At 50.6% G+C, this 23984-nt stretch overlaps 1 protein-coding gene across 1 annotated transcript; it reads left to right on the forward strand.

Annotated features, from left to right (window-relative positions):
- Positions 1–23984, forward strand: LOC310680580 (interferon regulatory factor 4-like). Its single transcript, XM_083447432.1, has 8 exons — positions 1–877; positions 1164–1353; positions 4526–4617; positions 9271–9385; positions 11226–11336; positions 17909–18304; positions 20966–21084; positions 23084–23984. The coding sequence occupies exons 1-8, from the start codon at positions 281–283 to the stop codon at positions 23219–23221; spliced, it is 1758 nt and encodes a 585-aa protein (XP_083303558.1). The 5' UTR covers positions 1–280; the 3' UTR covers positions 23222–23984.

Genomic DNA, 23984 nt, shown 5'->3' on the forward strand with positions numbered 1-23984 from the left:
CCCAAGAAAGTGGGGCCCTAAGCTATAGCTTGTTTAGTTTATACTTAAAACCAGCACTGATTCAGAAGCCTTATCAGGCTTGCTGTAAGGAAAGCGATGGGAGAATGCGCAGGGTCCACGTTTGCTCGACGACGCAGCGCCATCTAACCTCGCGGATGAGGCCGGATACTGGTGCAATAGCGGCCTCTGGAAGCCCCCCGCGTGGCTTACCACGAATCCGAACCTATTTATGGGAGCCTGGAAATGGTTTTGCCCTTGGTGATTTGCACAGAAAAGGAATATGGGGAAGGCTCACCGCTTTCGGCGCACCCGAATTCTAGGTCGACGACACCCCAACCCCCACTCCGCTTTGCCATCCTCCTCCGCCTCCCCGAGGGAGGGACCGCTCCCTTTTGGCGGCCGGGCCGGAGCGAAAGTGAAACCGACGCGGCACAGTTTCGCTTTCCCGTCGCCCGCGCAGCTCGGCGTGGCGCAGCAGCCGCCCGCGCAGATCCGTCCGCGATTCCTGCGCGGGGCTCACTCTCCACCGGCCCTGGGGGAAAGAAATCGGGGAGCAGAGAGCAGGGTCGAGGGGGAGATCGGGGTGAGCAGCCCCGACGGTGCGGCGGCGGCTCTTGCCGGCTGGAGCGCACGAGCGGCGTCGCAGGAGGCGCGCATGGTGGGGAGAGCGCGGCTCCCCGGAGCCCGGGCGCAGCAGCACATGGCGGAGCCGAGGCCGCCCCCGATGCGCCTGAAGGAGTGGCTCGTCGCGCAGGTGGACAGCGGCCGCTACCCGGGGCTGCGCTGGGAGAACGGCGAGAAGACGCTGTTCCGCATCCCCTGGAAACACGCGGCCAAGCAGGACTACCGACAGCAGGAAGACGCGGCGCTCTTCAAGGTATGGGCGCCATCCCAAGCATCACTTTACCCCATTCCCAAATTCTTGCGGGACCCTGGCCGGCTGCTGCCTCTCGCTTTGCGCCCTCGCCGTCACCCCGATTTCTTTGCGCATCGCGCCCCGTTCCAACCTCCCCGACGCGCTCCTGGCAAGCGGGCTCTGCGCCCTGCGATGCTGGGGAGTTTCTTGGGACTCGGCTCCAGGGGCGCGCCCTTGAACGCCCTTGGGAATCCCGCGCCCTCGTTAGTTTCATGGTGACCCGTCTCCCCTCTCTTCTCCGTTGCAGGCCTGGGCCGTCTACAAAGGCAAGTACCACGAAGGGCTAGACAAAGCCGACCCCTCCGTCTGGAAGACCCGCCTGCGCTGCGCCTTGAACAAAAGCACCGACTTCAAGGAGGTCCCCGAGAGGAGCCACCTGGACATCTCGGAGCCCTACAAGGTGTACCAGATCCTCTCGGATGCGTCCCAAGAAACAGGTGTGTCTGGCGGCCTGAAGCCCCAGGAGTTGGTGGAGAGGTGTTTCTCTTGCTGTGAAAAACAGACCCCCTCCTCAATCCCCTTAACCCTTGTCACCAGCCCTGGACCAGATCCTACCAGCCAGAGGGCCATTACTGTCAACATTTCCATTTTTTAAGGGAAAGTCCCTTATTCCAAATAGGATTCCTCGCAAGAAAAGGGAAAAGTTGACAGCTATGCAGAGGGCTAGGGAAGTGTTCCCAGTGGCGTAGCGTGGGGGGTGCAGGGGGGGCCGGCCGCACCGGGGGCAACATCTGGGGGGGGGGCGCTCGCACTCGCAGCTCTCTGCCCCTACTAAAATCCACGGGTTAGGGGGCGCAAATTACTTGCCTTGCGCCGGGTGCTGACAACCCACGCTACGCCACTGAGTGTTCCCAGTGGTTCCATTGCATTTCACGAAGGCAAGTCACTTCCACTGGCCACCCCTGATTTTAAGCCTCTCCTGATCTCTCTCTCTCTTCACAAGCACTCCGGGTTCGTATACAAAGCAGCTTTGCACGGAATCAAACCACTGGTCCAGAAAGCTCAGTGTTGTCTACATCAGGGTGGTCCAGCGCGCAGCCCTGCTGGGCAACATTTGACGCCTTCCTAACCTCACAGTTCTTGTGCTGCTTTCCCAAAGTCCAGCGCCTCGCTCATCAGCAGGCTTTGGGAAGGCAGCATGAGGGCTGCAGGGGGTGTGTGTCCCTTTTTTGTCCTCCCCCGTTCTGTGCGAGAAGGCAGTATGGCCTGTGGGTTCCATGTGAAAGTACTCTTGCACCCCACTTGGTATGAAAAGGTAGACTGCCCTGGTCCACAGTGGATCTCCAGCGGCTCAGGCAGGGGACTCTCTCAGCCTTACCTGGTGATCCCGGCGAAGAGTGAACCTGCGACCTTCTGCGTGCGACGCGCATGTTCTGCTCTGGAGCCACAGTCCCTCCCTTTTAGTTTCTCCTGCTTTCATCAGCTGATAGAATCATAAAATCGTAGAGGTGGAAGGGTCATTTCATCCTATAATAATAATTTATTATTTGTACCCTGCCCATCTGGCTGGGCTTCCCAGCCACTCTGGGCGGCTTCCAACAAAGATTAAAAATACATTAAAATGTCACACATTAAAAACTTCCCTGAACAGGGCTGCCTTCAGATGTCTTCTGAATGTCAGGTAGTTGTTTATCTCTTTGACATCTGATGGGAGGACGTTCCACAGGGCGGGGGCCACCACCAAGGAGGCCCTCTGCCTGGTTCCCTGTAGCTTTGCTTCTTGCAGTGAGGGAACCGCCAGAAGGCCCTCGGCGCTGGATCTCAGTGTCCTGGCAGAATGATGGGGGTGGAGACACTCCTTCATCCATCTCCCTGCAATGCAGGGATCTCAACTTGTGGGGCAAGGAGAGGGCTCAGGCAGCAGCTCCCACAAGGTCTGGGTGGGGCCCCTCATTCCTGTCCCTAAACCTTGCCATTATTTTCCATGCAGGTGGCTTTGCATTTCCCATTCCTTTCTCCCAGCATCTGAATTTGGTTCTTGGGTCCCATTCCTTAAAGCCCAAAGAAGGAACCTAACTTTGGTCCCCTCTGTTTTCCCCATAGGCTTAGGCAAGGGGGACAGCTGCCCCCGAAATCAAGTAAATAAATACAAATACTTAACTGCAAGTAGAAATTGTAGAAAGGTTTTGACAGGTCTTTCTGAGCTCTTGGAGTCAAAAGGAAGTAATTTAAAGCAACTGTTGTTGAGACATTTCGTTCTGAATCTGCTGGACCAGAGCCGGACAGGATGGTGAAAGTTGGGTGTCCAGCCCCCACTAACATAAATCTTGGCTGTGCCCATGGGGGCACCCAGGCTATCTCATCCCCCAGCTGCCCAGAGGCTGATCTCTGCAAGATTCCTCCACCTGGTCAAAAGGTGATTTTCTGTGCAAGGCAACATGATCACATGCTAAACCTCTCCTGATATTCTCCTGGTGCATCTGAGCCAGGACTTTTGGGGAGAAGCGATGTGCAGAGGATTCAGGCTTGCGAGGCAAATCCCCCTTGGACTGCCACACTCCTCCGCTCCTGCCAAACCATCTGGAAGGCAAAGTAGGGAGCGGAGACCCTTGCCCTCCTAAACCTGCTGTGCCAGTGCCTCTTCACATAGCTCAATAATTGAGGCCCTGGTTGATTTGCTCGCAAAACCTTCCGGGCTCCTTCCTTTGCAAACGCATTTTAAAAGGTAGCAGCAGCTGCTGGCGTGGACTTTGCTCTCCAGAAAGCTGCTTCTGCTGCCAGCCAAGATAACACTGTTAGGCTAGATCAGGGGTCAACAACGTTTTTGGACCTGGGGCTACAGCGGCTCATGAAGAAATGGGACAGAGCGCACTCCTGAAAGGGGAGATGGCTACTCTTTTTACACTGCAAAAGTGAATGCTTTGCGCCTCCAGTTTTAATTCAAGAATGAAAGCGTGCCTTGGCGATCAGCCATTGGGGGGAAATTGCCCTGGAGACAGACCCTAAGAACCTAAGCAGTGCTCTGCAGGATCAGGCCCATCCAGCATCCTGTTCTCCCAGTGGGAAACCTACAATCACAAGAGCCTTCTCCCCTCCTGGGGTTTCCTGCAACTGGGATCTCCAAGAGTGTTTCCTTAAGAAAGGTTCTGTCCCTCTGTAGCCTCAGCTGAATACATATTGTTATTGGGTCCCCATTGGTCAATCTTTGCTGGATCTGTCTATATCTATTCACGCAGATAGATCAGTGACATCTATGTAGGCAGCACCAAAAAGGGAGCGAGACTAGATCCCTGCCCTGAGGACCTTACAGTCTTAAGTAGTGACACAGCAGAGAGAAATGGAGGCCTCGTGGCGATTTGCGCAAGTATGGCACAGTTTCCACAATCTGTGCTGTAATAATTCCAGAAATATCCAGTAGACCAGGCACTGAGATCTATGTTTGAGCTGCGTCATTGTTTTTTGCCTGAGCACAGCAGGGTTATCTGAGCAGCACAGCTATTAACGGGGAGAAAGGAAAGTGAAACTGAATTAAAGCAACTGGTCAGAATTACTGACTGATCAAGGAGCAGATATAGGTGGCAGTCCTAACATGACTAGTGCGTAAGGGGCAGCCGGGACTCAAATAAATGTTATCTGGGATTAAACAGATTTTCTCTCTCTGCCTTTCAGATAAGGAAAATAGCAAAGAGCCCCTTTTGCAGGCAAGGCAGCCCCCAACGTCGGCACACCAAGAGACCAGAGAAAATGGAAAGCCAAACAAGGTATAAGGGTGTTGCTGGCACAATCCTGGGGCATGGACACTGTCATGCATATAAAAATAAATAAACCCAGTTAATTTGATGCCATTCGCGGAATCCAACTGCTTTAGCTTTCAAGCTGCATGCCACTGTTGTTGCCAACCCAGACGGATCAAGTTTTGCAGCAGAAATTGGTTGCTGTGTTTTGCAAATGTTTCCCTTTTTCTTTCTTAAATATAATTTTCGGGTTTGTTACTTTTAACATTGCAGGCTAGGCTTCCCTGAACCTGACACCGTCCAGCTGTTTTGGCCGGGGCTGATGAGAGTTGTGGTTCAAATGAGGTGGAGGGCACCAGGTTGGGAAAGCCTCTTGGCAGGCAAGGCAGCGCATCAAAAGTATTCTGTGTCTCCTTACCTGTCCTCTTGCTGCTCCATTGAAAATCCATCCTAGTGATTTCCTTCATTCGTATAACCAATATATAGGCGTCTTAATGCATAGAAGCAACACCTCTAAGCTGTTTGCAAAGTGAAAACCATAGAATCAGAATGTGAAATATAAATACAGTAGTACCTCGGGTTACATACGCTTCAGGTTACATACGCTTTGGGTTACAGACTCTGCTAACCCAGAAATAGTACCTCGGGTTAAGAACTTTGCTTCAGGATGAGAACAGAAATCGTGCTCCAGCAGTGCAGCAGCAGCAGGAGGCCCCATTAGCTAAAGTGGCGCTTCAGGTTAAGATCAGTTTCAGGCTAAGTACGGACCTCCGGAACGAATTAAGTACTTAACCCGAGGTACCACTGTAAAATGAAAATGCACGCTATCAATCAAAACCCATGCTGCAAATACTAAAATACTATTCATGTCAGGGTTTGGGCGTTGGCAGTAGGAATTATAATAATTATATCTGCAATGTGCTGTGGGGGTTTTTTTTAAAAAAAAGAAGAAGAGGAAAGGGGAAAAATAGGTTTATGAAGCAGACATAATATAAGAAGAGCCTGCTGGTTCAGGCCAGGGCCTGTCTAGGCCAGCATTCTGTCCTCAAGGGGCCAACCATACGTCTTTGGAAAGCACACAAGCAGGATGCAAGCACCAGAGCCATCTCCCTTCCTGTGGTTTTCAGCAACTGGTACTCAGAAGCATTGCTGCCTCCAACCCTGGAATCCTAGGCTTGTGGAGTTGGATCTAGTCCAACCCCCTGCAATGCAGGAATCTCAGCTAAAGCACCCATGGCAAACGGCCACCCAACCTCTCCTTAGAAACCTCCAAGGAAGGAGAGTTCACCGCCTCCCGAGGGAGACTGTTCCACTGTCAAGCAGCTCTCTGGCGGCAGAGCATCGCCGTCATGTGGGAATGTTAAGGAAGGTAGGAGAGGATGTGCAGTGGTACCTCTAGTTGCGGACACGATCCGTTCTGGGGTGCCGTTTGCAGCCCGAAAAGTTGGCAACTGGAGTGCCTCTTCCACGCATGTGCGCGGCGCGATCAAGCGCGCATGCGCGAAGCACGCAGATTGCTTTTGCACATGTGTGAAACACGCAGATTGCTTTTGCACGTGCACAAGGTGTGCAGATCACTTGCACATGCGCGCGCAGATAACTTTTGCACATGCACAAAGCGCATAGATCACTTTTGCGCATGCGCAAAGCACGCAGAACGCTTCTGCACATGTGCGCAGGGTGAAACCTGGAAGTATACACTTCCGGGTTTGCCGCATTCGCAAGCTGAAAAGACGCAACGTGGACCTAACGCAACACGAGGTATGACTGCATTGTTTTGATATGATCCCTCCTCACTCACGCTAGAGTGCAAACAGCAGAGCACGTTCCCTTTGCTACTTAATTGGAAGCAAGTTGATGATTTGTTAGAATACTTTAATTAAGCAATCCAGTCTGGCTTATCCAGTCTGGCTTGTTCCTGGTAAGTTTCCCCTTTATTTCCCTCCCATAATAACATCTTTCTGCAAAGATGAGCCATGTGCTGGCTAAGCCAGAAGAGGAGGTCCGAGAGAGAAGTTGGAAAAGGGAAGATGGCTGTGTGGCTAGCCCTTTTACAGGGTCTGCTAGGATCCTGCTCATCTACCTGGTCACACACAAGGGGAGGAGGCTCCAGAGCAGGTGTGACACGAAATCCTCCCTGTCTGGAGCCACATTCCCCTGTGTGTCCACTCTGGGAAACAGGAAAAGGTTGTACGTAGGACCCTCGTACCTATGGGACTGCATCTCCCGGTATGCCCCGTGGAGGACCTTAAGGTCCATAAATAGTAGCACCCTAGAAGTCCCGGGCCCTAAGGAAGTCAGATTAGCCTCAACCAGAGCCAGGGCCTTTTCAGCACTGGCTCCGGCCTGGTGGAACGCTCTGTCACATGAGACCAGGGCTCTGCAGGATCTGATTTCTTTCTGCAGGGCCTGTAAGACAGAGTTGTTCCGCCTGGCCTTTGGCTTGGAATCAACTTGATTCCCTTCCCCTCTTCCTTTTTTCCTTTCTCCTTCTGTGATGGAGCTCCTGTCTGGGGACTTCCCTGGCTTTTTTCTGGCCCATGTAGGACCAGTCTAGATAGTTGGCCTTGGTGAAGATTTGACGTTTTTATCCCCAAAGAAGTTTTTGATTTGAGTTCCTACTGAAACGAGGCTGCATTTTAATGTTGTATTTTAATCTTGTTTTTAAGTTGTATTTCAATCAATTGTTTTTATACTGGTGTTAGCTGCCCTGAGCCCGGTCTTGGCTGGGGAGGGCGGGGTATAAATAAAATTTAATAACAATACTTGACAGCTCTAGCAATACATCCCACACATCATGACATCGCTGCAAGTGTTATAGTCCTCTCCTCTATGGCGAACTTTCCTAAGAACTGGTGACTGCCTTGGGGCCACCCATAGCCTCTGATCAGCTGGTTCAAGCACATACAGCATCCAACCCACCAAATTTCTGCAGTTCCAAAGTCACCAGCCATGTCAGTGGCAGCTTGCAACTGACCTTGCCTGCAACGTGACTGGCATTGTGGGCACATGCTCTCTGTTTGTGGTGCCAGACCCCGGTGCCACCTGGAACAGCAAACACACCCAAGTTCCTGAGCCAGCGTTCCTGGTGTTGCCTGAAGCAGACATCTTTGAAAACTTGCTTCTAGCAGTCGGAACATCCACGCAGCTGCAAATTGCACACATACCTCTTGCATTGCTCAGATGGGAGGCTTTTGAAGCGAGAGATGTTGCGATGGAAACAGTGGCGTAGCGTGGGTTGTCAGCACCCGGGGCAAGGCAAGTAATTTGCGCCCCCCCCCCGCTGCACTGTCCCTCCCCCAGATAGTCCCTCGCTCTCTCTCCGCACCGCACGCCTGGCACGCTCCCCTCCACAGTGGGCGGTGACCCGGTGGCTCGGATCGGATTCGCACAGCCAGCACTGCAGTGAGAGAGAGTGAGTGAGCCAGGTAGGGGCAGAGAGCTGCGAGTGTGAGCGCCCCCCCCCCCGATGTTGCGGCCGGTGCGGCCGGCCCCCCCTGCACCCCCCACGCTACGCCACGGGATGGAAAAGTTTTCTGCTGAGATGCACTGAGCCTACCTTTACGGTTTGAAGGTCAGGGTGTGGTAAATCTGTCAACGCTTAGAAATTCCCTTCTTTTCCTCCTTCTGAGCAGTTTGATCTGACTTCATGCCTTGAGGCCGCTCTATCTTCTGGCTGCAATGCCTGAACTATTAATCAGTTAGAGTGATTAATTGGAAACATTTAATCAACTCAAAGGGTGCTCCTGGTTCATCACGCTTAAAAGGGGCGTTGTCCCTTTCCTCGCACCCAGGAGGAAATGCATGCTCCTAGAACGATTCCTGCTATGACAAATCTGTGCATCTGTCTAAAAACAAGGAACCCAAAACTAGGCTTTTTGCTTCAGGGACACAGTTGGAGGGAATAATGTTTCTGAAAACCAGTTGCTGGAAACCACAAGAAGGGAGAGAGGGCTCTTGGATCCTGCTTGCAAGTTTGACATTGGGGCATCTGGTTGGCTGCTGTGAGAACAGGGTGCTTGACAAGATGGGCCATTGGCCTCATCCTGCAGGCTCTCCTTATGTCTTACATTATTATTATTATCCTCTACCAGGGCCAGGGCCTTCTCAGTGATGGCTCCGACCTGGTGGAATGCTCTGTCCCAGGAGACCAGGGCCCTGCAGGATTTAACCTCCTTCCGTCGGGCCTGTAAGACAGAGCTATTCCGCCTGGCTTTCAATTTGAACTTAGCCTGATCTTTTGTTCCCCTTCCTTACCTCCCCCTCTCTGTTTTGTGAAGATTACCCACTCTGGGATCCCACAGCTAATTCTCCCCTGGTCTCCTCGCTGGCCCAAGTGGGACTAATTTAGCCAGCTGGTGATCATCTAATGTTTATTGGATAGATTTCCCCCCTAAATTGATTTTTGATTTTATTGTTATTTACTCTTTATACCATATTTTATGGTTTTTTGTAGCATCAATTAAGTGTTTTAAATTTGTTGTTAGCTGCCCTGAGCCCGGTTTCCTGAACCGGGAAGGGCAGGGTATAAATAAAAAATTATTTATGATTTATTTATTACAAAGTTAGGGGGCACTATAAGCCCAAATGCAGCCACACCCCAAGTCTATTTCCTGTCCTTAGCCCTGGGAGATGGTGCCTCGTTCAGAATTACACCTGCTGTGTTTTCTTTCTTCCCAGGTCGGAACACCTTCAGAGTCAGGCCAGGCCAGCAAGGATGAGCCACTGGTGACTCTACAGAGCGCCCCAGGGACACCCCAGGCCCCCCCGCAGCCAAGCCACGGAGAGCACCAGGGTAAGGAAGAAGAGCTTCCCTGCATTCCCAACTTTGCAAATCGTTGGCTCCCTTTTTGAGTTGGCCCTGCTGCTCTGGGTCCCTGCTTCCCCTTGGCAATTGGATCTATTTCATCTGCTACCTGGAAGAAATCGCTAGGGACCTGATCCAACGCCCTAGCCAGCCTCTGAAGGAAGCCTGTTTGCTGTGCCTCTGAAAGGTTCTGCAAGACGAAAAGCCTGCCACCCAGCCAGATGGGCTGGGCATAAATAATAAGATGTTTATTATTATTAAAGTGCCAATGCCCATCCCCAATGCCCTGTTGGCCGTATCCTTCCAGTGGCCCACGTGGATACAGGAAGTTGCCTTCTCTGAATCAGAGCATTGGTCCATCAAGGGGCCACGTAATAATCATCCTGCAATGTAAGACATCCATCTTGCAGAATAGAAGCATCTGCCTTTGGGAATTCCCTGCCTCTTGGCACCAGGCAGCCGCCTTCCACTTAACTGCTCTTGGTGTCTGATGAGAACGTTTCTGTTTAGGCAAACCTATCCAGATATAGGGACGCGGGTGGCGCTGTGGGTTAAACCACAGAGCCTAGGACTTGCCGATCAGAAGGTCGGCGGTTCGAATCCCCATGACGGAGTGAACTCCCGTTGCTCGGTCCCTGCTCCTGCCAACCTAGCAGTTCGAAAGCATGTGGTGCAAGTAGATAAATAGGTACCGCTCCAGCGGGAAGGTAAACGGCGTTTCCGTGCGCTGCTCTGGTTTGCCACAAGCGGCTTAGTCATGCTGGCCACAGGACCCGGAAGCTGTACGCCGGCTCCCTCGGCCACTAAAGCGAGATGAGCACTGCAACCCCAGAGTCTGTCATGACTGGACCTAATGGTCAGGGGTCCCTTTACCTTTACCTTTCACCAGATATAAAGAATATACGTCAGGTTGATAGCCTATTGTTATCCTTCTTGGATGTTTTAAATAGTTGTTCTAAACTGGAGTTTCACTGCTTCCTTCTTTTTGTAAGCTGCTTTGAGGTGAGAGAGAGAATGTGTATTTTACTACCTAGTGGCATCTTCTTCTTCTTCTTTGGCGATCCCTTGTAGCCGAGTAAGATTGTCTTCCACAAACACAGTTTTAACAGTGAGTCCATAAGTGACTGTGGAGGCCAATTCTGGATCCACACGTCCTTCCACAGTGGGGACATTGGTTCCCAGGCGGGAGTTGATCAAGGTGTGGATTTGCCAAGCGTGCCTTCCTCTTAGCACGTTTCTCCCTTGCATTCTGAGTTCGAGTGTCTTCTACGCCCATGACACCTTTGGTCAAGGCTGTTCTCCAACTGGAGCGCTCACAGGCCAGTGTTTCCCAGTTGTCGGTGTTTATACTACTTTTTTTTTTTTTTTAGATTTGCCTTGAGACAGTCTTTAAACCTCTTTTGTTAAGTTCTGAAATAAATAAATAGATTTTATTTATTTCAGATTTTCTGAAATAAATAGACTCATAGAATTGTATGGTTGGAAGGGACCCCTAAAGTCATCTATTCCAACCCCCTGCCTGCAATAACACGTTGTTGTCCACACTGTTTGGCAGCTGCTCTCCAGGGCTTCACGCAGGCAGTCTTTCACAGCCCTACCTGGGGATGTCAGGAATCGAACCTGTGACCTTCTGCATGCATGAGCTACGTCCCTTCCTTAAGGAGCTCTGCCATATGTGTTGTCTGGGGCTCTTGAGAGTTGCAGTGTGAAGCCTCTGGAGAATATGTACCTGGGGAAAGAGATGGCTTTGTCCAAGCTGCTGTTTCACATCTTGCAGGGACAAACGAACCAATTTTAAAGCTCTCCTGTGTTGCACTTCCTTTTCCAGGGTACCAGGTGAAAGGTTTTTTCTACAGCTGTAACCTGGCACACTGCCATCCGAGCCCCACCGCTGCCGGTCCCAATCCCCAGTACGCTGACAATCAAAACATCAACTCGGGTAAGGAGAGGAAGAAAGGGTCTCTGTTCGAAGACAGCCAATAGCGGTTAGAGCATCGGGACTGGGACCTGGGAGAGACCAGGGTTCGAGTCCCCACTCAGCCACAAAGCTCTTGCTGGGGGTAACCTGGGGCCAGTCACTGCCTCTTTGTGCCTAGCCTACCTCACAAGGTTGTTGTGTGTTGGGGGGTGACGTGAGGAGGCGGAGGAGACCCTTGAGCTCCTTGGAGATGAAATGCCATAAATAATTTTAAAAACAATGAGCGCTAGCTCAGATGCCTTTAAAAGGAATGGGAGAAGACAATAAAGGACAACAAAGGCCTCTCCTGGTATGCCCCGCGGAGGACCTTAAGGTCCACAAATAACAACACTTTGGAGGTCCCGAGCCTCAAGGAGGTTAGATTGGTCTCAACTAGGGCCAGGGCCTTTTCAGTACTGGCCCCGATGTGGTGGAATGCTTTGTCACAAGCCCCTGCGGGACTTGACATCTTTCTGCAGGGCCTGCAAGACAGAGCTGTTCTGCCTGGCCTTTGGTTTGGACTCAGTCTGACCCTTATGTTTCCCTCCCCTTATGGTCTTGATTTATCAGCTACTTTTAAAATGAGGCTGCATTTTAAATTGCATTTTAGCCTGTATTTTAAATTGGGTTTTCCCCCTGTGTTTGAGCCGGGGAGAGCGGGGTATTTATTATTCTTATTATTATTATTAATAGTTCTGAGGTTCCAGTTTCTCACACAGGCCAACCAGATTTCTCTTCTGGGAAGGGAAAGACGCCTCCTGCTCTTGTGTTTATGGAACCAGAGAATTAAGGAGTTGGAAGGGATTCCGAGGGTCATCTAGTCCAGCCCTCTGAAATGCAGGAGTCCTGCTCACAGCTGTCCCTAGGTGGGCTCAAGCCCCAAGCTTATGGTTGACAGCCAGACCCACTGACCCATTGCGCCACAGCGCGAGGCTGCCTTTGATTCCGGGAGTAGATAAGGGCTGTGTCCGTGGCTGTTAGCCAGTACAGGGAAATGAAACCTCCATGGCCAGGGGCAGTTGGAGGCTTTTAAAATCTTTTGTTTCCCCCGCCACGCTTTTCAAGAGGCAGAAAATCCCATTGCATTGTGCCCAGCCAGAGCTCAATTCAGTGCAGAAAGCAAGAAGAAAATGAAAAAGAGCAAAGGTTGGCCACGCTGCTCTGCGCAGGAATGCCAAAATCTGTAACTGGGCTAGAACTTGATGAACCCAAATTTCACCCTCTGCAGGCCAGAAACAACAACAACAACAACAATTTATTTATGCCCCACCCATCCGACTGGGTTTCCCCAGCCACTCTGGGCGGCTTCCAACAGAGTAGTAAAATACAATAATCTATTAAACATTCAAAGCTTCCCTAAACAGGGCTGCCTTCAGATGTCTTTTAAAAGTCTGGTGGTTGTTCTCTTTGACATCTGGTGGGAGGGCGTTCCACAGGGTGGGTGCCACCACCGAGAAGGCCCTCTGCCTGGTTCCCTGTAACTTGGCTTCTCGCAGGGAGGGAACCGCCAGAAGGCCCTAGGAGCTGGACCTCAGTGTCTGGGCAGAATGATGGGGGTGGAGATGCTCCTTCAGGTATACAGGACCGAGGCCGTTTAGGGCTTTAAAGGTAGCACCAACACTTTGAATTGTGCTCGGAAACATACTGGGAGCCAATGTAGGTCTTTCAAGACCGTGTTATGTGGTCTCGGTGTCCGCTCCCAGTCACCTGTCTACACAAAGCAGGGAGAAGGGGATAACTTAGGTTGAAGGGCCAGTAATAATAATAAAAAAAATACATCTTATGCCAAGCTACCGTATTTTTCGCCCTATAGGACGCACTTTTTCCCCTCCAAAAATGAAGCGGAAATCTGGGTGCGTCCTATGGGGCGAATGCAGGCTTTCGCTGAAGCGTGGAGAGCGAGAGGGGTCGGTGCGCACCGACCCCTCTCGCTCTCCAGGCTTCAGGAAGACATCCGCAGCCTAGGCAGCCCTGCGGGAGGTCCCGCAGCGATGTCTAGGCTGCGGATAGCAGCCTGCTTCCCGGAGCGTCGGGTGCCCTGACAGCAGAGCGCCCGGCGCTTCGGGAACACGTCCGCACCCTAGGCAGCCCTGCGGGAGGTCCCCGCAGGGCTCCCCATGCTGCGGATAGCAGCCTGCCGCCCGGCGGGTGGGGCGCCCTGAAGCAGAGCGCCCCTCGCGCGGGGCAGACACCCGCAGCGTGGGGAGCCCTCCAGGAGTTCCCCGCAGCGCTCCCCACGCTGCGGATAGCAGCCTGCTGCCTGGCGCGAGGGGCGCTCTGCTTCAGGGCGCCCCTCACGCCAGGCAGACACCCGCAGCGTGGGGAGCCCTCCAGGAGTTCCCCGCAGCGCTCCCCACGCTGCGGATAGCAGCCTGCTGCCTGGCGCAAGGGGCGCTCTGCTTCAGGGCGCCCCTCACGCCAGGCAGACACCCGCAGCGTCGGGAGCGCTGCGGGGAACTCCTGGAGGGCTCCCCACGCTGCGGATAGCAGCCTGCTGCCTGGCGCGAGGGGCGCTCTGCTTCAGGGCGCCCCTCACGCCAGGCAGACACCCGCAGCGTGGGGAGCCCTCCAGGAGTTCCCTGCAGCGCTCCCCACGCTGCGGATAGCAGCCTGCTGCCTGGCGCGAGGGGCGCTCTGCTTCAGGGCGCCCCTCACGCCAGGCAGACACCCGCAGCGTGGGGAGCCCTCCAGGAGTTCCCCGCAGCGCTCCCCACGCTGCGGATAGCAGCCTGCTGCCTGGCGCGAGGGGCGCTCTGCTTCAGGGCGCCCCTCACGCCAGGCAGACACCCGCAGCGTCGGGAGCCCTCCAGGAGTTCCCCGCAGCGCTCCCCACGCTGCGGATAGCAGCCTGCTGCCTGGCGCGAGGGGCGCTCTGCTTCAGGGCACCCCTCACGCCGGGCAGACATTGGCCAGCCCCACAAGCTCGGGGGACAGCAGGGAGGCGCAGCGCCGCCACCCCGCTGTTCCTCGACCTGGTTCGCTTTCCCGGACCTGCTTTTGGGGGGGAAATAAAGGAAAAAAATTTTTCCTTTATTTCCCCCCCAAAAAACTAGGTGCGTCCTATGGGACGGAGCGTCCTATGGGACGAAAAATACGGTATATATTTTTAACTGTTGCTATATCTGTAGTGTCCCTGTTATACCTAATTGCCAATTCAAATGTGTCCCTATCGTGTTTTATGACTTCTTTGATATTGTATGTGGGCTGGAACTGGTCTGTGACCGAAATAATAAATTCAGTCTTATGCCAAGCCTAGAGGAAGATGAAATTAAAAGCAGGCTTTGCACTGAAACGGGTTTCTCTCCCACATCTAAGGAAGTTGTGATTAATTGGCAGGAGCCGTTCCTTTTCAGTTCTGCAATTCCCCTTTTCAGCTTCCCCTGTTTAGGACATGAATTTAAGGGCCTTTCCAACGCTGCCGTTCTGCGATTTCTATTATCCTCCTCCGCCTCCATTGCATCATAGAATTGTAGCGTTGAAAGGGACCCGAAAGGTCTTCTAGTCCAGCCCTCTGCAATGCAGAAATAAGACACAGTGACATTTCCCCCCCCCCATTTTTTTTAATTGGTTTTCCAAAAATTTTAAACAAACATACATCTTATTTGTACTTAATCCAATCTTAGTAACATTGTTAAGTGACTTCCTCAAATCCCCCGGCTGAATTTCAGTATATATCATTGTAACAGTTTTCCAAAACCAATTTTCTCATAAAATTAACTTAATCACTTAACATCTTTCTTTCTTTTCATTTTAACTTTAAACATGTTATTCTCTAACATTACATATTTAAATCCTAAGCCTATCTGGTATTTGCAAGTTTTTCCCATTAAGTTATCTTAACATATTTAACTAAGCAGTCTTTGAATTTCCTCCATTCCTCCTGGTACTCCTCCTCCTTCTGATCACGGGCTCTTCTGGTCAGGTCGGCTAGCTCCGAAAAGTCCATCATCTTCATCTGCCATTCCTCCACTGTTGGGACTTCTTGTGTTTTCCAATTCTTAGCTGCAGTTGTAGCATACAAAAACAGTCTGACATCTTTCTTGGGCAATTCCAAACCTGTTATTCCAGAAAGAAAGGCCTCTGGTTTCTTAATAAATGTATATTTCAACATTTTCTAAAATTCATTATAAATCTTCTCCCAGAAGTCTTTTACCTTGGGGCAGGTCCACCACATATGATAAAAAAGACACAGTGACATTTTAATTGGATAGCTCGGTTGGTTGGAGCATGGTGCTGATCATGCCAAGGTCGTGAGTTCGTTCCCCGTGTGGGACAACTGCACAGCCCAGCAATGCCAGAGGGCTGGACATAATAGTAATAGTAGTAGTAGTAGTAATAATAATAATAATAATTTATTATTTGTACCCCGCCTACTCTGGGCGGCTTCCACAGAGACCAAAAATACACTAAAGTGTCACAGATTAAAAACTTCCCTGAACAGGGCTGCCTTAAGATGTCTTCTGAACGTCAGGTAGTTGTTTATCGCTTTGACATCTGATGGGAGGGTGTTCCACAGGACAGGCGCCACCACCAAGAAGGCCCTCTGCCTGGTTCCCTGTAGCTTTGCTTCTCGCAATGAGGGAACCGCCAGAAGGCCCTCGGCGCTGGACCTCAGCGTCTGGGCAGAACGATGGGGGTGGAGACGCTCCTTAGATGACCCTCAGGTTCCCTTACAAAGCCTGCTCTTTGCAAACTGGGCAAGATTTAACCCTCTGCTTGTCTGCTGTCAGGTGGGGGTTAAATTCTGCTGTGTTTGCTGGGAGCAGGCACACGCAGCCGGTGCAGAATTGAACCTCGCTCACCAGCTGTTTCATGACCCCTTTTGTGATTAATCTTGTTTACATCAGTTGATGCATGGTCTTTCTTGATTCCGGTCTGCGTTCAGTCATTGTTTAATGTCACTTCGCAATGCAGGGATTGTGGGTGAAACGGAGGTTGCCCTGACTCCCTTCGCCCCAAGCTGCACTAAGTTCAGGAGCAGAATTGCAGGGCTTGGCTTTGTGGAAACTCCCGGTTCAGCTCAAACCATGTGATCCTCTGACGCAGCTCCTACAGAATTCAGCCCCTTGTAAGCAGCTTAGGATTGCACTTTTAAGGTCACCTTGGTCGCTTTTGCTTTATTTGCAAACACAGTTTGGACTACTGCAATGCGCTCTACATGGGGCTACCTTTGAAGGTGACCCGGAAACTGCAACTAATCCAGAACGCGGCAGCTAGACTGGTGACTGGGGGCGGCCGCCGAGACCATATAACACCGGTCTTGAAAGACCTACATTGGCTCCCAGTACGTTTCCGAGCACAATTCAAAGTGTTGGTGCTGACCTTTAAAGCCCTAAATGGCCTCGGTCCAGTATATCTGAAGGAGCGTCTCCAACCCCATCGTTCTGCCCGGACACTGAGGTCCAGCACCGAGGGCCTTCTGGCGGTTCCCTCACTGCAACAAGCCAAGTTACAGGGAACCAGGCAGAGGGCCTTCTTGGTGGTGGCGCCCGCCCTGTGGAACGCCCTCCCTTCAGATGTGAAGGAAATAAGCAGCTATCTTATCTTTAAAAGGCATCTGAGGGCAGCCCTGTTTAGGGAAGTTTTTAATATTTAATGCTGTATTGTTTTTAACACTCGATTGGGAGCCGCCCAGAGTGGCTGGGGAAACCCAGCCAGATGGGCGGGGTACAAATAATAAATTATTATTATTATTATTACAGTCTTTTGGAAGAAACCTGGCTTCTAAGAGCAGCCACCGGTTTCCCAAAGAACGACAGTTTCAGCCAGTACCAAACTTTCTCTGCATTGGTTTTTTGGGGCTTCTCCAAGCAACCTTGAACAGTCGTCCTGATTTGCTGACATAACAACAACGACAATTTTTTTTATACCCCACCCATCTGGCTGAGTTTCCTCAGCCACTCTTGGCGGCTCACAGTCGAGTGTTAAAAACAATACAGCATTAAATACAGCGGTACCTCGGGTTACAGACGCTTCAGGTTACAGACTCCACTAACCCAGAAATAGTACCTTGGGTTAAAAACTTTGCTTCAGGATCAGAACAGAAATCAGACGGTGACAGTGCGGCGGAAACAGGAGGCCCCATTAGTTAAGAAAAGTTTCAGTTTAAGAACGGACCTCCAGAACAAATTAAGTTCTTAACCCAAGGTACCACTGTACAGCATTACATATTAAAAACTTCCCTAAACAGGGCTGCCTTCAGATGTCTTTTAAAAATAGGAAAAAATGCAACCTGAAGCGTCTGTAACCCGAGGTATGTCTGTACTGATTTTACCTCCTCCTCCTCCTTGACTTCCTAGTCAAAGAGGAGTCTATATATTTTAGAGAGGGTTTTTCCTTTGGAGTTAATTGGCTCTTTTTAAAACCGGGTTTACGTGAGATCTAGACAGATCTCTAGACAGCAATCTGGCTGCTGCATTTTGGGCCAGCTGAAGCTGTCTTCAAGGGCTGCCCCATGTAGAGCGCATTGCAGTAGTCCAGTCTGGAAGTTCCCAGAGCGTGGAGACTTTTAACTGTGTCCAGTATCCTCACCTCTGCCTCCTTTTGTCCCCCAGACTCCTGGCTCCGTGTCCGCCTCTACTACTGCGACACGTTGGTAAAGGAGGTCACCACCAAAACAGCAGAGGGCTGCCGGATCACCTATCGCCCGGTGCCAGCGGACAACATGTGGTTTTTTGGTTCGAGCGGCCTGGAACAGGTGTTGTTCCCATCTCTGGATGCCGCGGCTGGGAGCAGCCAGGGCGGCAGAGCAACCGGGGCTTTGCAGAGGCTTCTTCCCCACCTGCACCGGGGAATCCTGCTCTGGGTAGCCCCCGAAGGGGTCTTCATGAAACGGCAGTGCCAGGGCAGGGTGTACTGGAAAGGGCCACTGGCCCCCCACGAAAACCAGCCCAACAAACTGGAGAGGGAGAAAACCTACAAACTCCTCGACACCCAGCAGTTCCTGCAGCGTGAGTATTATTATCGTTTATTAAATTTATTTTTTCCTTTCTCCTCCTGCGATGGAGGGATGCAGGTGGTGCTGTGGGTTAAACCACAGAGCCTCGGACTTGCCAATCAGAAGGTCGGTGGTTTGAATCCCCGGGACGGTGAGCTCCCGTTGCTCGGTCCCTGCTCCTGCCAACCTAGCAGTTCGAAAGCACGTCAAGTGCAAGTAGATCAATAGGTACCACTCAGGCGGGAAGGTAAACGGCGTTTCCGTACGCTGCTCTGGTTCGCCAGAAGTGGCTTAGTCATGCTGGCCACATGACCCGGAAGCTGGACGCCGGCTCCCTCAGCCAATAAAGCGAGATGAGCGCCACAACCCCAGATTTGGCCATGATTGGACCTAATGGTCAGGGGTCCCTTTACCTTTACCTGTGATGGAACTCCTATTTGGGGACTTCCCTGGCTTTTTTCTGGCCCATGTAGGACCAGTCTGGATAGTTGGCCTTGGTGAAGACTTGACGTTTTCATCCCCCAAAAAGTTTTTGATTTGAGTTTCCATTGAAATGAGGCTGCATTTTAATGTTTGAATGTTGTATTTTAATCTTGTTTTTTAAGTTGTATTTCAATCAATTTGTTTTTATATCGGTTGTTAGCCACCCTGAGCCCAGTCTTGGCTGGGGAGGGCAGGGTATAAATATTATTATTATTATTATTATTATTATTATTATTATTATTATTATTTCCCCGCAGGTCTCGGGGCGGTTCGCAAGAGAAAACCACAATATAAAAACGCCAAACACACAAAATAAAAACAGAAGTAACTCAATAACTCCCCCTCCCCCACACACATTTTAAAAGGGCATTGGATGATAATTAGCCCAAGGCCTGGTTAAAGAGGAACGTTTTTTCCTGGCGCCTAAAGGTGTATAAGGAAGGAGCCAGGTGAGCCTTCCTGGGGAGAGCATCTCACAAACAAGGAGCCACCTCAGAGAAGGCCCCGTTCTCAGGTTGCCACCCTCCGGACTGTCATTGGAATTCTACTCAATATTGATCCAGAGCAGATCTCCAAAAACGTATAGTTAGCAAAGTAAAACTTAAACATGTTGCAGGATTCCCCCAAAAATAGACCAGAGGCAGTTAATATTTCATAAAGCAGAGCTTTACTGCTACTGAAGATCAATAAAACTTTATTTATCTTCAGTAGCAAATGAACATAATGGTCACAATTCCAGTACATTCGGGATTGGCCCTGTCCAGTGGCATAGCGTGGGGGGTGCAAGGGGGGCCGGCCGCACCGGGCGCAACATCTGGGGGGGGGCGCGCGCTCGCACTCGCAGCTCTCTGCCCCTACCTGGCTCACTCACTCTCTCTCACTGCAGTGCTGGCTGTGCGAATCCGATCCGAGCCGGCGGGTCGCCACCCACTGTGGAGGGGAGGGTGCCAGGCGTGCGGTGCGGAGAGAGAGCGAGGGACTATCTGGGGGAGGGACAGTGCAGCGGGGGGGGGGGGGCGCAAATTACTTGCCTTGCCCCGGGTGCTGACAACCCACGCTACGCCACTGGCCCTGTCCATACGAAATCCAGTTGCAGCAGACTTAAATTTACAATAACTTATAATAAGACTAAAACTTACACAGAACAACACACCAGAAGGAAAAGAGATCGAAAGAGAAAGTGAAACCCAGGATCCCTCTGGTCTCTTATAGCTAGCATGACCTTGGCAGAAGAGATAACAAAACCAGTTAACACCAACTGTAATCAGCTTCTCTGAAGGAATGACCCAAACATCATGAACCCCCCCCCCCCTAGGAAGACTTGCCTGTGAGGGAATCCCGGGACCTTGGCCTGCAAATGGCCGGTTCAGAGAGCCTTGGGTCCTGGCATGGAAAAGATGAACAGGTTAAATCTGTAATGATACACTGGGCAAACTATTTGGGGCATAACGCTCAGATGGCAGATTGGGAAAGGTTATAGAAATTGAATCTGAAACGGCACGTACACTAAAAGAGAATTGTATGAAAGTGATGTGCCGGTGGTATTTGACTCCTAGGAAGCTAGCAAAAATGTATAGAACAAGTAAAAAAACCTACTGGAAATGTAAGGAAAAATAAGAGGTCATGTAAAGTACTGAAGGCTTTTTGGGGAAATGATATATATAATGAACTGGGAAAAAATGTTTAAAATAACATTTGTTTAAAAACCCAGAAGCCTTCTTATTAGGAATTGTTGGTACCGACATCCCAAAGGAAAAGAAAATACTTTTTATGTATGCAACAACGACCGCTGTAAGCACATGAAAACATTAACAGATTTTTAACCTCACTTGTAATGTAACAAGTGCTATGGGCAATATGGATAATTTTAAAATACAGATTATGATATAATACGCAGTTGAAAATGTGAACGTTAGGACCCATGGGCGGCATAGCTGTCAACTTTTCCCTTTTCTTGCGAGGAATCCTATTCGGAATAAGGGAATTTCCCTTTTAAAAAAGGGAAACGTTGACAGCTATGATGGAGGGGATGGTGGGGAAGTCTCGAGATTCAGAGAAATCTCTTTATATGGATATGTATTTGGCGTTGTTATAAATTTATATCTGTAAAATCAAATAAAAACGATTTTCTTTTTTTTAAAATAAAGAGAGAGCCTCGGTTCCTAACCACGATCTTTTGTGTGCCATTCAGAATTACGGGGCTACCTGGTCCACGGACATGCACCGCCTCAGTATCAGATCTGCTTCTGCTTTGGGGAGGAATATCCTACAGCTCCCGACCAGAAACTCCACAAGCTCATCATGGCACAGGTAGGTATTGGCCAGCAGCCGCAGAGTGGCGAACTCAGGATTCGGACCAAGGGAGTGGTGGGTGTCAAATAGGGATGGGTGATATATTGATGCATTGCCCATATCGTGATACTGGTTTCATCATTTTTGACCTGGCCATATATTGCAAATCATGATGTGTGTGTTTGGGCAGGGGGATATATTGTCCAAAACCAGTTTGAAGTCCATAATGTGATACCGATTTCATAATGTGGCAGTATATCACGAATCAGGGACGCAGGTGGCGCTGTGGGTTAAACCACAGAGCCTAGGACTTGCCAATCGGAAGGTCGGCGATTCGAATCCCCGGGACAGGGTGAGCTCCTGTTGCTCGGTCCCAGCTCCTGCCAACCTAGCAGTTCGAAAGCATGTCAAAGTGCAAGTAGATAAATAGGTACCGATCCTTAGCCATGCTGGCCACATGACCCGGAAGCTGTACGCCGGCTCCCTCAGCCAGTAAAGCGAGATGAGCACCGCAACCCCAGAGTCAGCCACAACTGGACCTAATGGTCAGGGGTCCCTTTACCTTTTTACCTTTCACGAATCATGAGTTGGGAGGATATGCCAAAATCACAATGCAGGTAAAACCGTGAAGCCGGCCGGTGCCTCTACCTGGCTTCATCCTTGTTTCAGACACACAGATGCTTCAGGTTACAGACGCTTCAGGTTACAGACTCCGCTTACCCAGAAATAGTACCTCGGGTTAAGAACTTTGCTTCAGGATGAGAACAGAAATCGTGCTCTGGCGGTGCAGCGGGAGGCCCCATTAGCTAAAGTGGTACCTCAGGTTAAGAACAGTTTCAGGTTAAGAACCGACCTCCAGAACAAATTAAGTTCTTAACCCGAGGGACCACTGTATTTCACGATCTTCAGCTGGTGATATATCGCAGTGTTGAAAACCCGATATCGCCCAGTCAAAAACGTCCTGGTCGTGAAACTAGAATCATAGAATCATAGAGTTGGAAGAGACTACAAGGGCCATCGAGTCCAACCCCCTGCCAAGCAGGAAACACCATCAGAGCACTCCTGACATATGGTTGTCAAGCCTCTGCTTAAAGACCTCCAAAGAAGGGGACTCCACCACACTCCTTGGCAGCAAATTCCACTGTCAAACAGCTCTTACTGTCAGGAAGTTCTTCCTAATGTTGAGGTGGAATCTTCTTTCTTGTAGTTTGGATCCATTGCTCCGTGTCCGCTTCTCTGGAGCAGCAGAAAACAACCTTTCTCCCACCTCTAGGTGACATCCTTTTATATATTTGAACATGGCTATCATATCACCCCTTAACCTCCTCTTCTCCAGGCTAAACATGCCCAGCTCCCTTAGCCGTTCCTCATAAGGCATCGTTTCCAGGCCTTTGACCATTTTGGTTGCCCTCCTCTGGACACGTTCCAGTTTGTCAGTGTCCTTCTTGAACTGTGGTGCCCAGAACTGGACACAGTACTCCAGGTGAGGTCTGACCAGAGCAGAATACAGTGGCACTATTACTTCCCTTGACCTAGATGCTATACTCCTATTGATGCAGCCCAGAATTGTATTGGCTTTTTTAGCTGCCGCGTCACCCTTGCCCAATAAAAAGCATTATTCAGAATAGCAGTTTGCATGACCAACTTAGTAAGACAATAAAATTCAGATCAGTAACAATTAATTGCACACCTATTCAAAATGGTATAGTGGTGAGCATAGCTTCCTTCCAAAATCCAATCCAAACTGTTTAGTTCAATTCAACAATAAATGATGAACTACGGTTGCCACGTCTCAAAAAGTGGGAATCTGGACACAGGAAAATGCTGCCAAGCGCTGCTGCTGCTCTGCCCGCCACCTCCTCTCCTCCCCCTTGCAAAATGCGACCAAGGCTGGGGGGGGCAGAAAAAGCAGCTGTGGAAGTGTCTCCCACGATGCAAGTGACCCACTCCCTGTTTGTGGCCAAACAGCCCACTTCCTGCCTTGTTGTGACCTTCCATTTCTCACCCCCGCCCCCAGGTTGAGCCGGTGTTTGCTCATGATCTCTGTCTCCATGCCCAGCAGCTGGGGCCTCGGTTCCTGCAGGACTCTCACACGGGCATTCCCGACGTTCCCAAGAACATCATCCAGATCCTGAAACAGCTGTGCCCGCCTTGAATCTGCCGGAAGTGGCATCCTTGGCTTGGTGGCTGAAGGACAAGGGACTTGCGGGCCTTAGGGTTCATAGAATTGGAGAGTTGGGGGGCACACCGGAGGTCATCTAGCCCAACCCTCTGCGATGCAGGAATCCGGCAGAGGAGAGATCTTGGTGCCTCTCTTGACTGTCCTGGTTTAGTCACCTGCCCCTGCTATGCTATCTAGAGTGCCTGACTGGCATGCACTAAAAAGCTTGTTTGAATAGAGGGGTTTATTTTTCACAAGCCCAGATGATGTTTCTTGACTGTCCCATTTCAGAAGCTCACATCTGAAATGCACACATAACAGGGTTCTAGCTTAGGTTTCACACTGCAACACTTTTGGTTGGAATTTTTCCCCCCTGCATAGCATCTTATGAGCCTGAAGTGGTACAGCTCAGATGCAAACCCTCAGTTTGGAAGGGCAGTTCACTGTTTTGAGGTGTCCTCTGCTTGAGGGTCGCCCAGTCCAAGTCTGGTTTAAAGGTCAGGAACCCTCGGGGGGGGGGGGGCTTGGATTTGCCCACCTTGTCAGCACCCCGAGCAGGCAAGACAGAAGTTACCTGGGCAGTCGATACCCCATCATGGTGAGACGCACTGTATTTCTATTTAAATTACAGCAGTCATTTCTACATTTCATGCTATAGCCACAAAATTACCATCATAATATTTTTGTTATTTATATGCTTGACTGGGTTGCTCCCGACAAAATCTTAAAAACACAATAAAACATCCACCATTAAAAA

Source organism: Podarcis tiliguerta (assembly GCF_965153285.1).
Source record: "Podarcis tiliguerta genome assembly, chromosome: 6".
Lineage (NCBI taxonomy): Eukaryota > Metazoa > Chordata > Lepidosauria > Squamata > Lacertidae > Podarcis > Podarcis tiliguerta.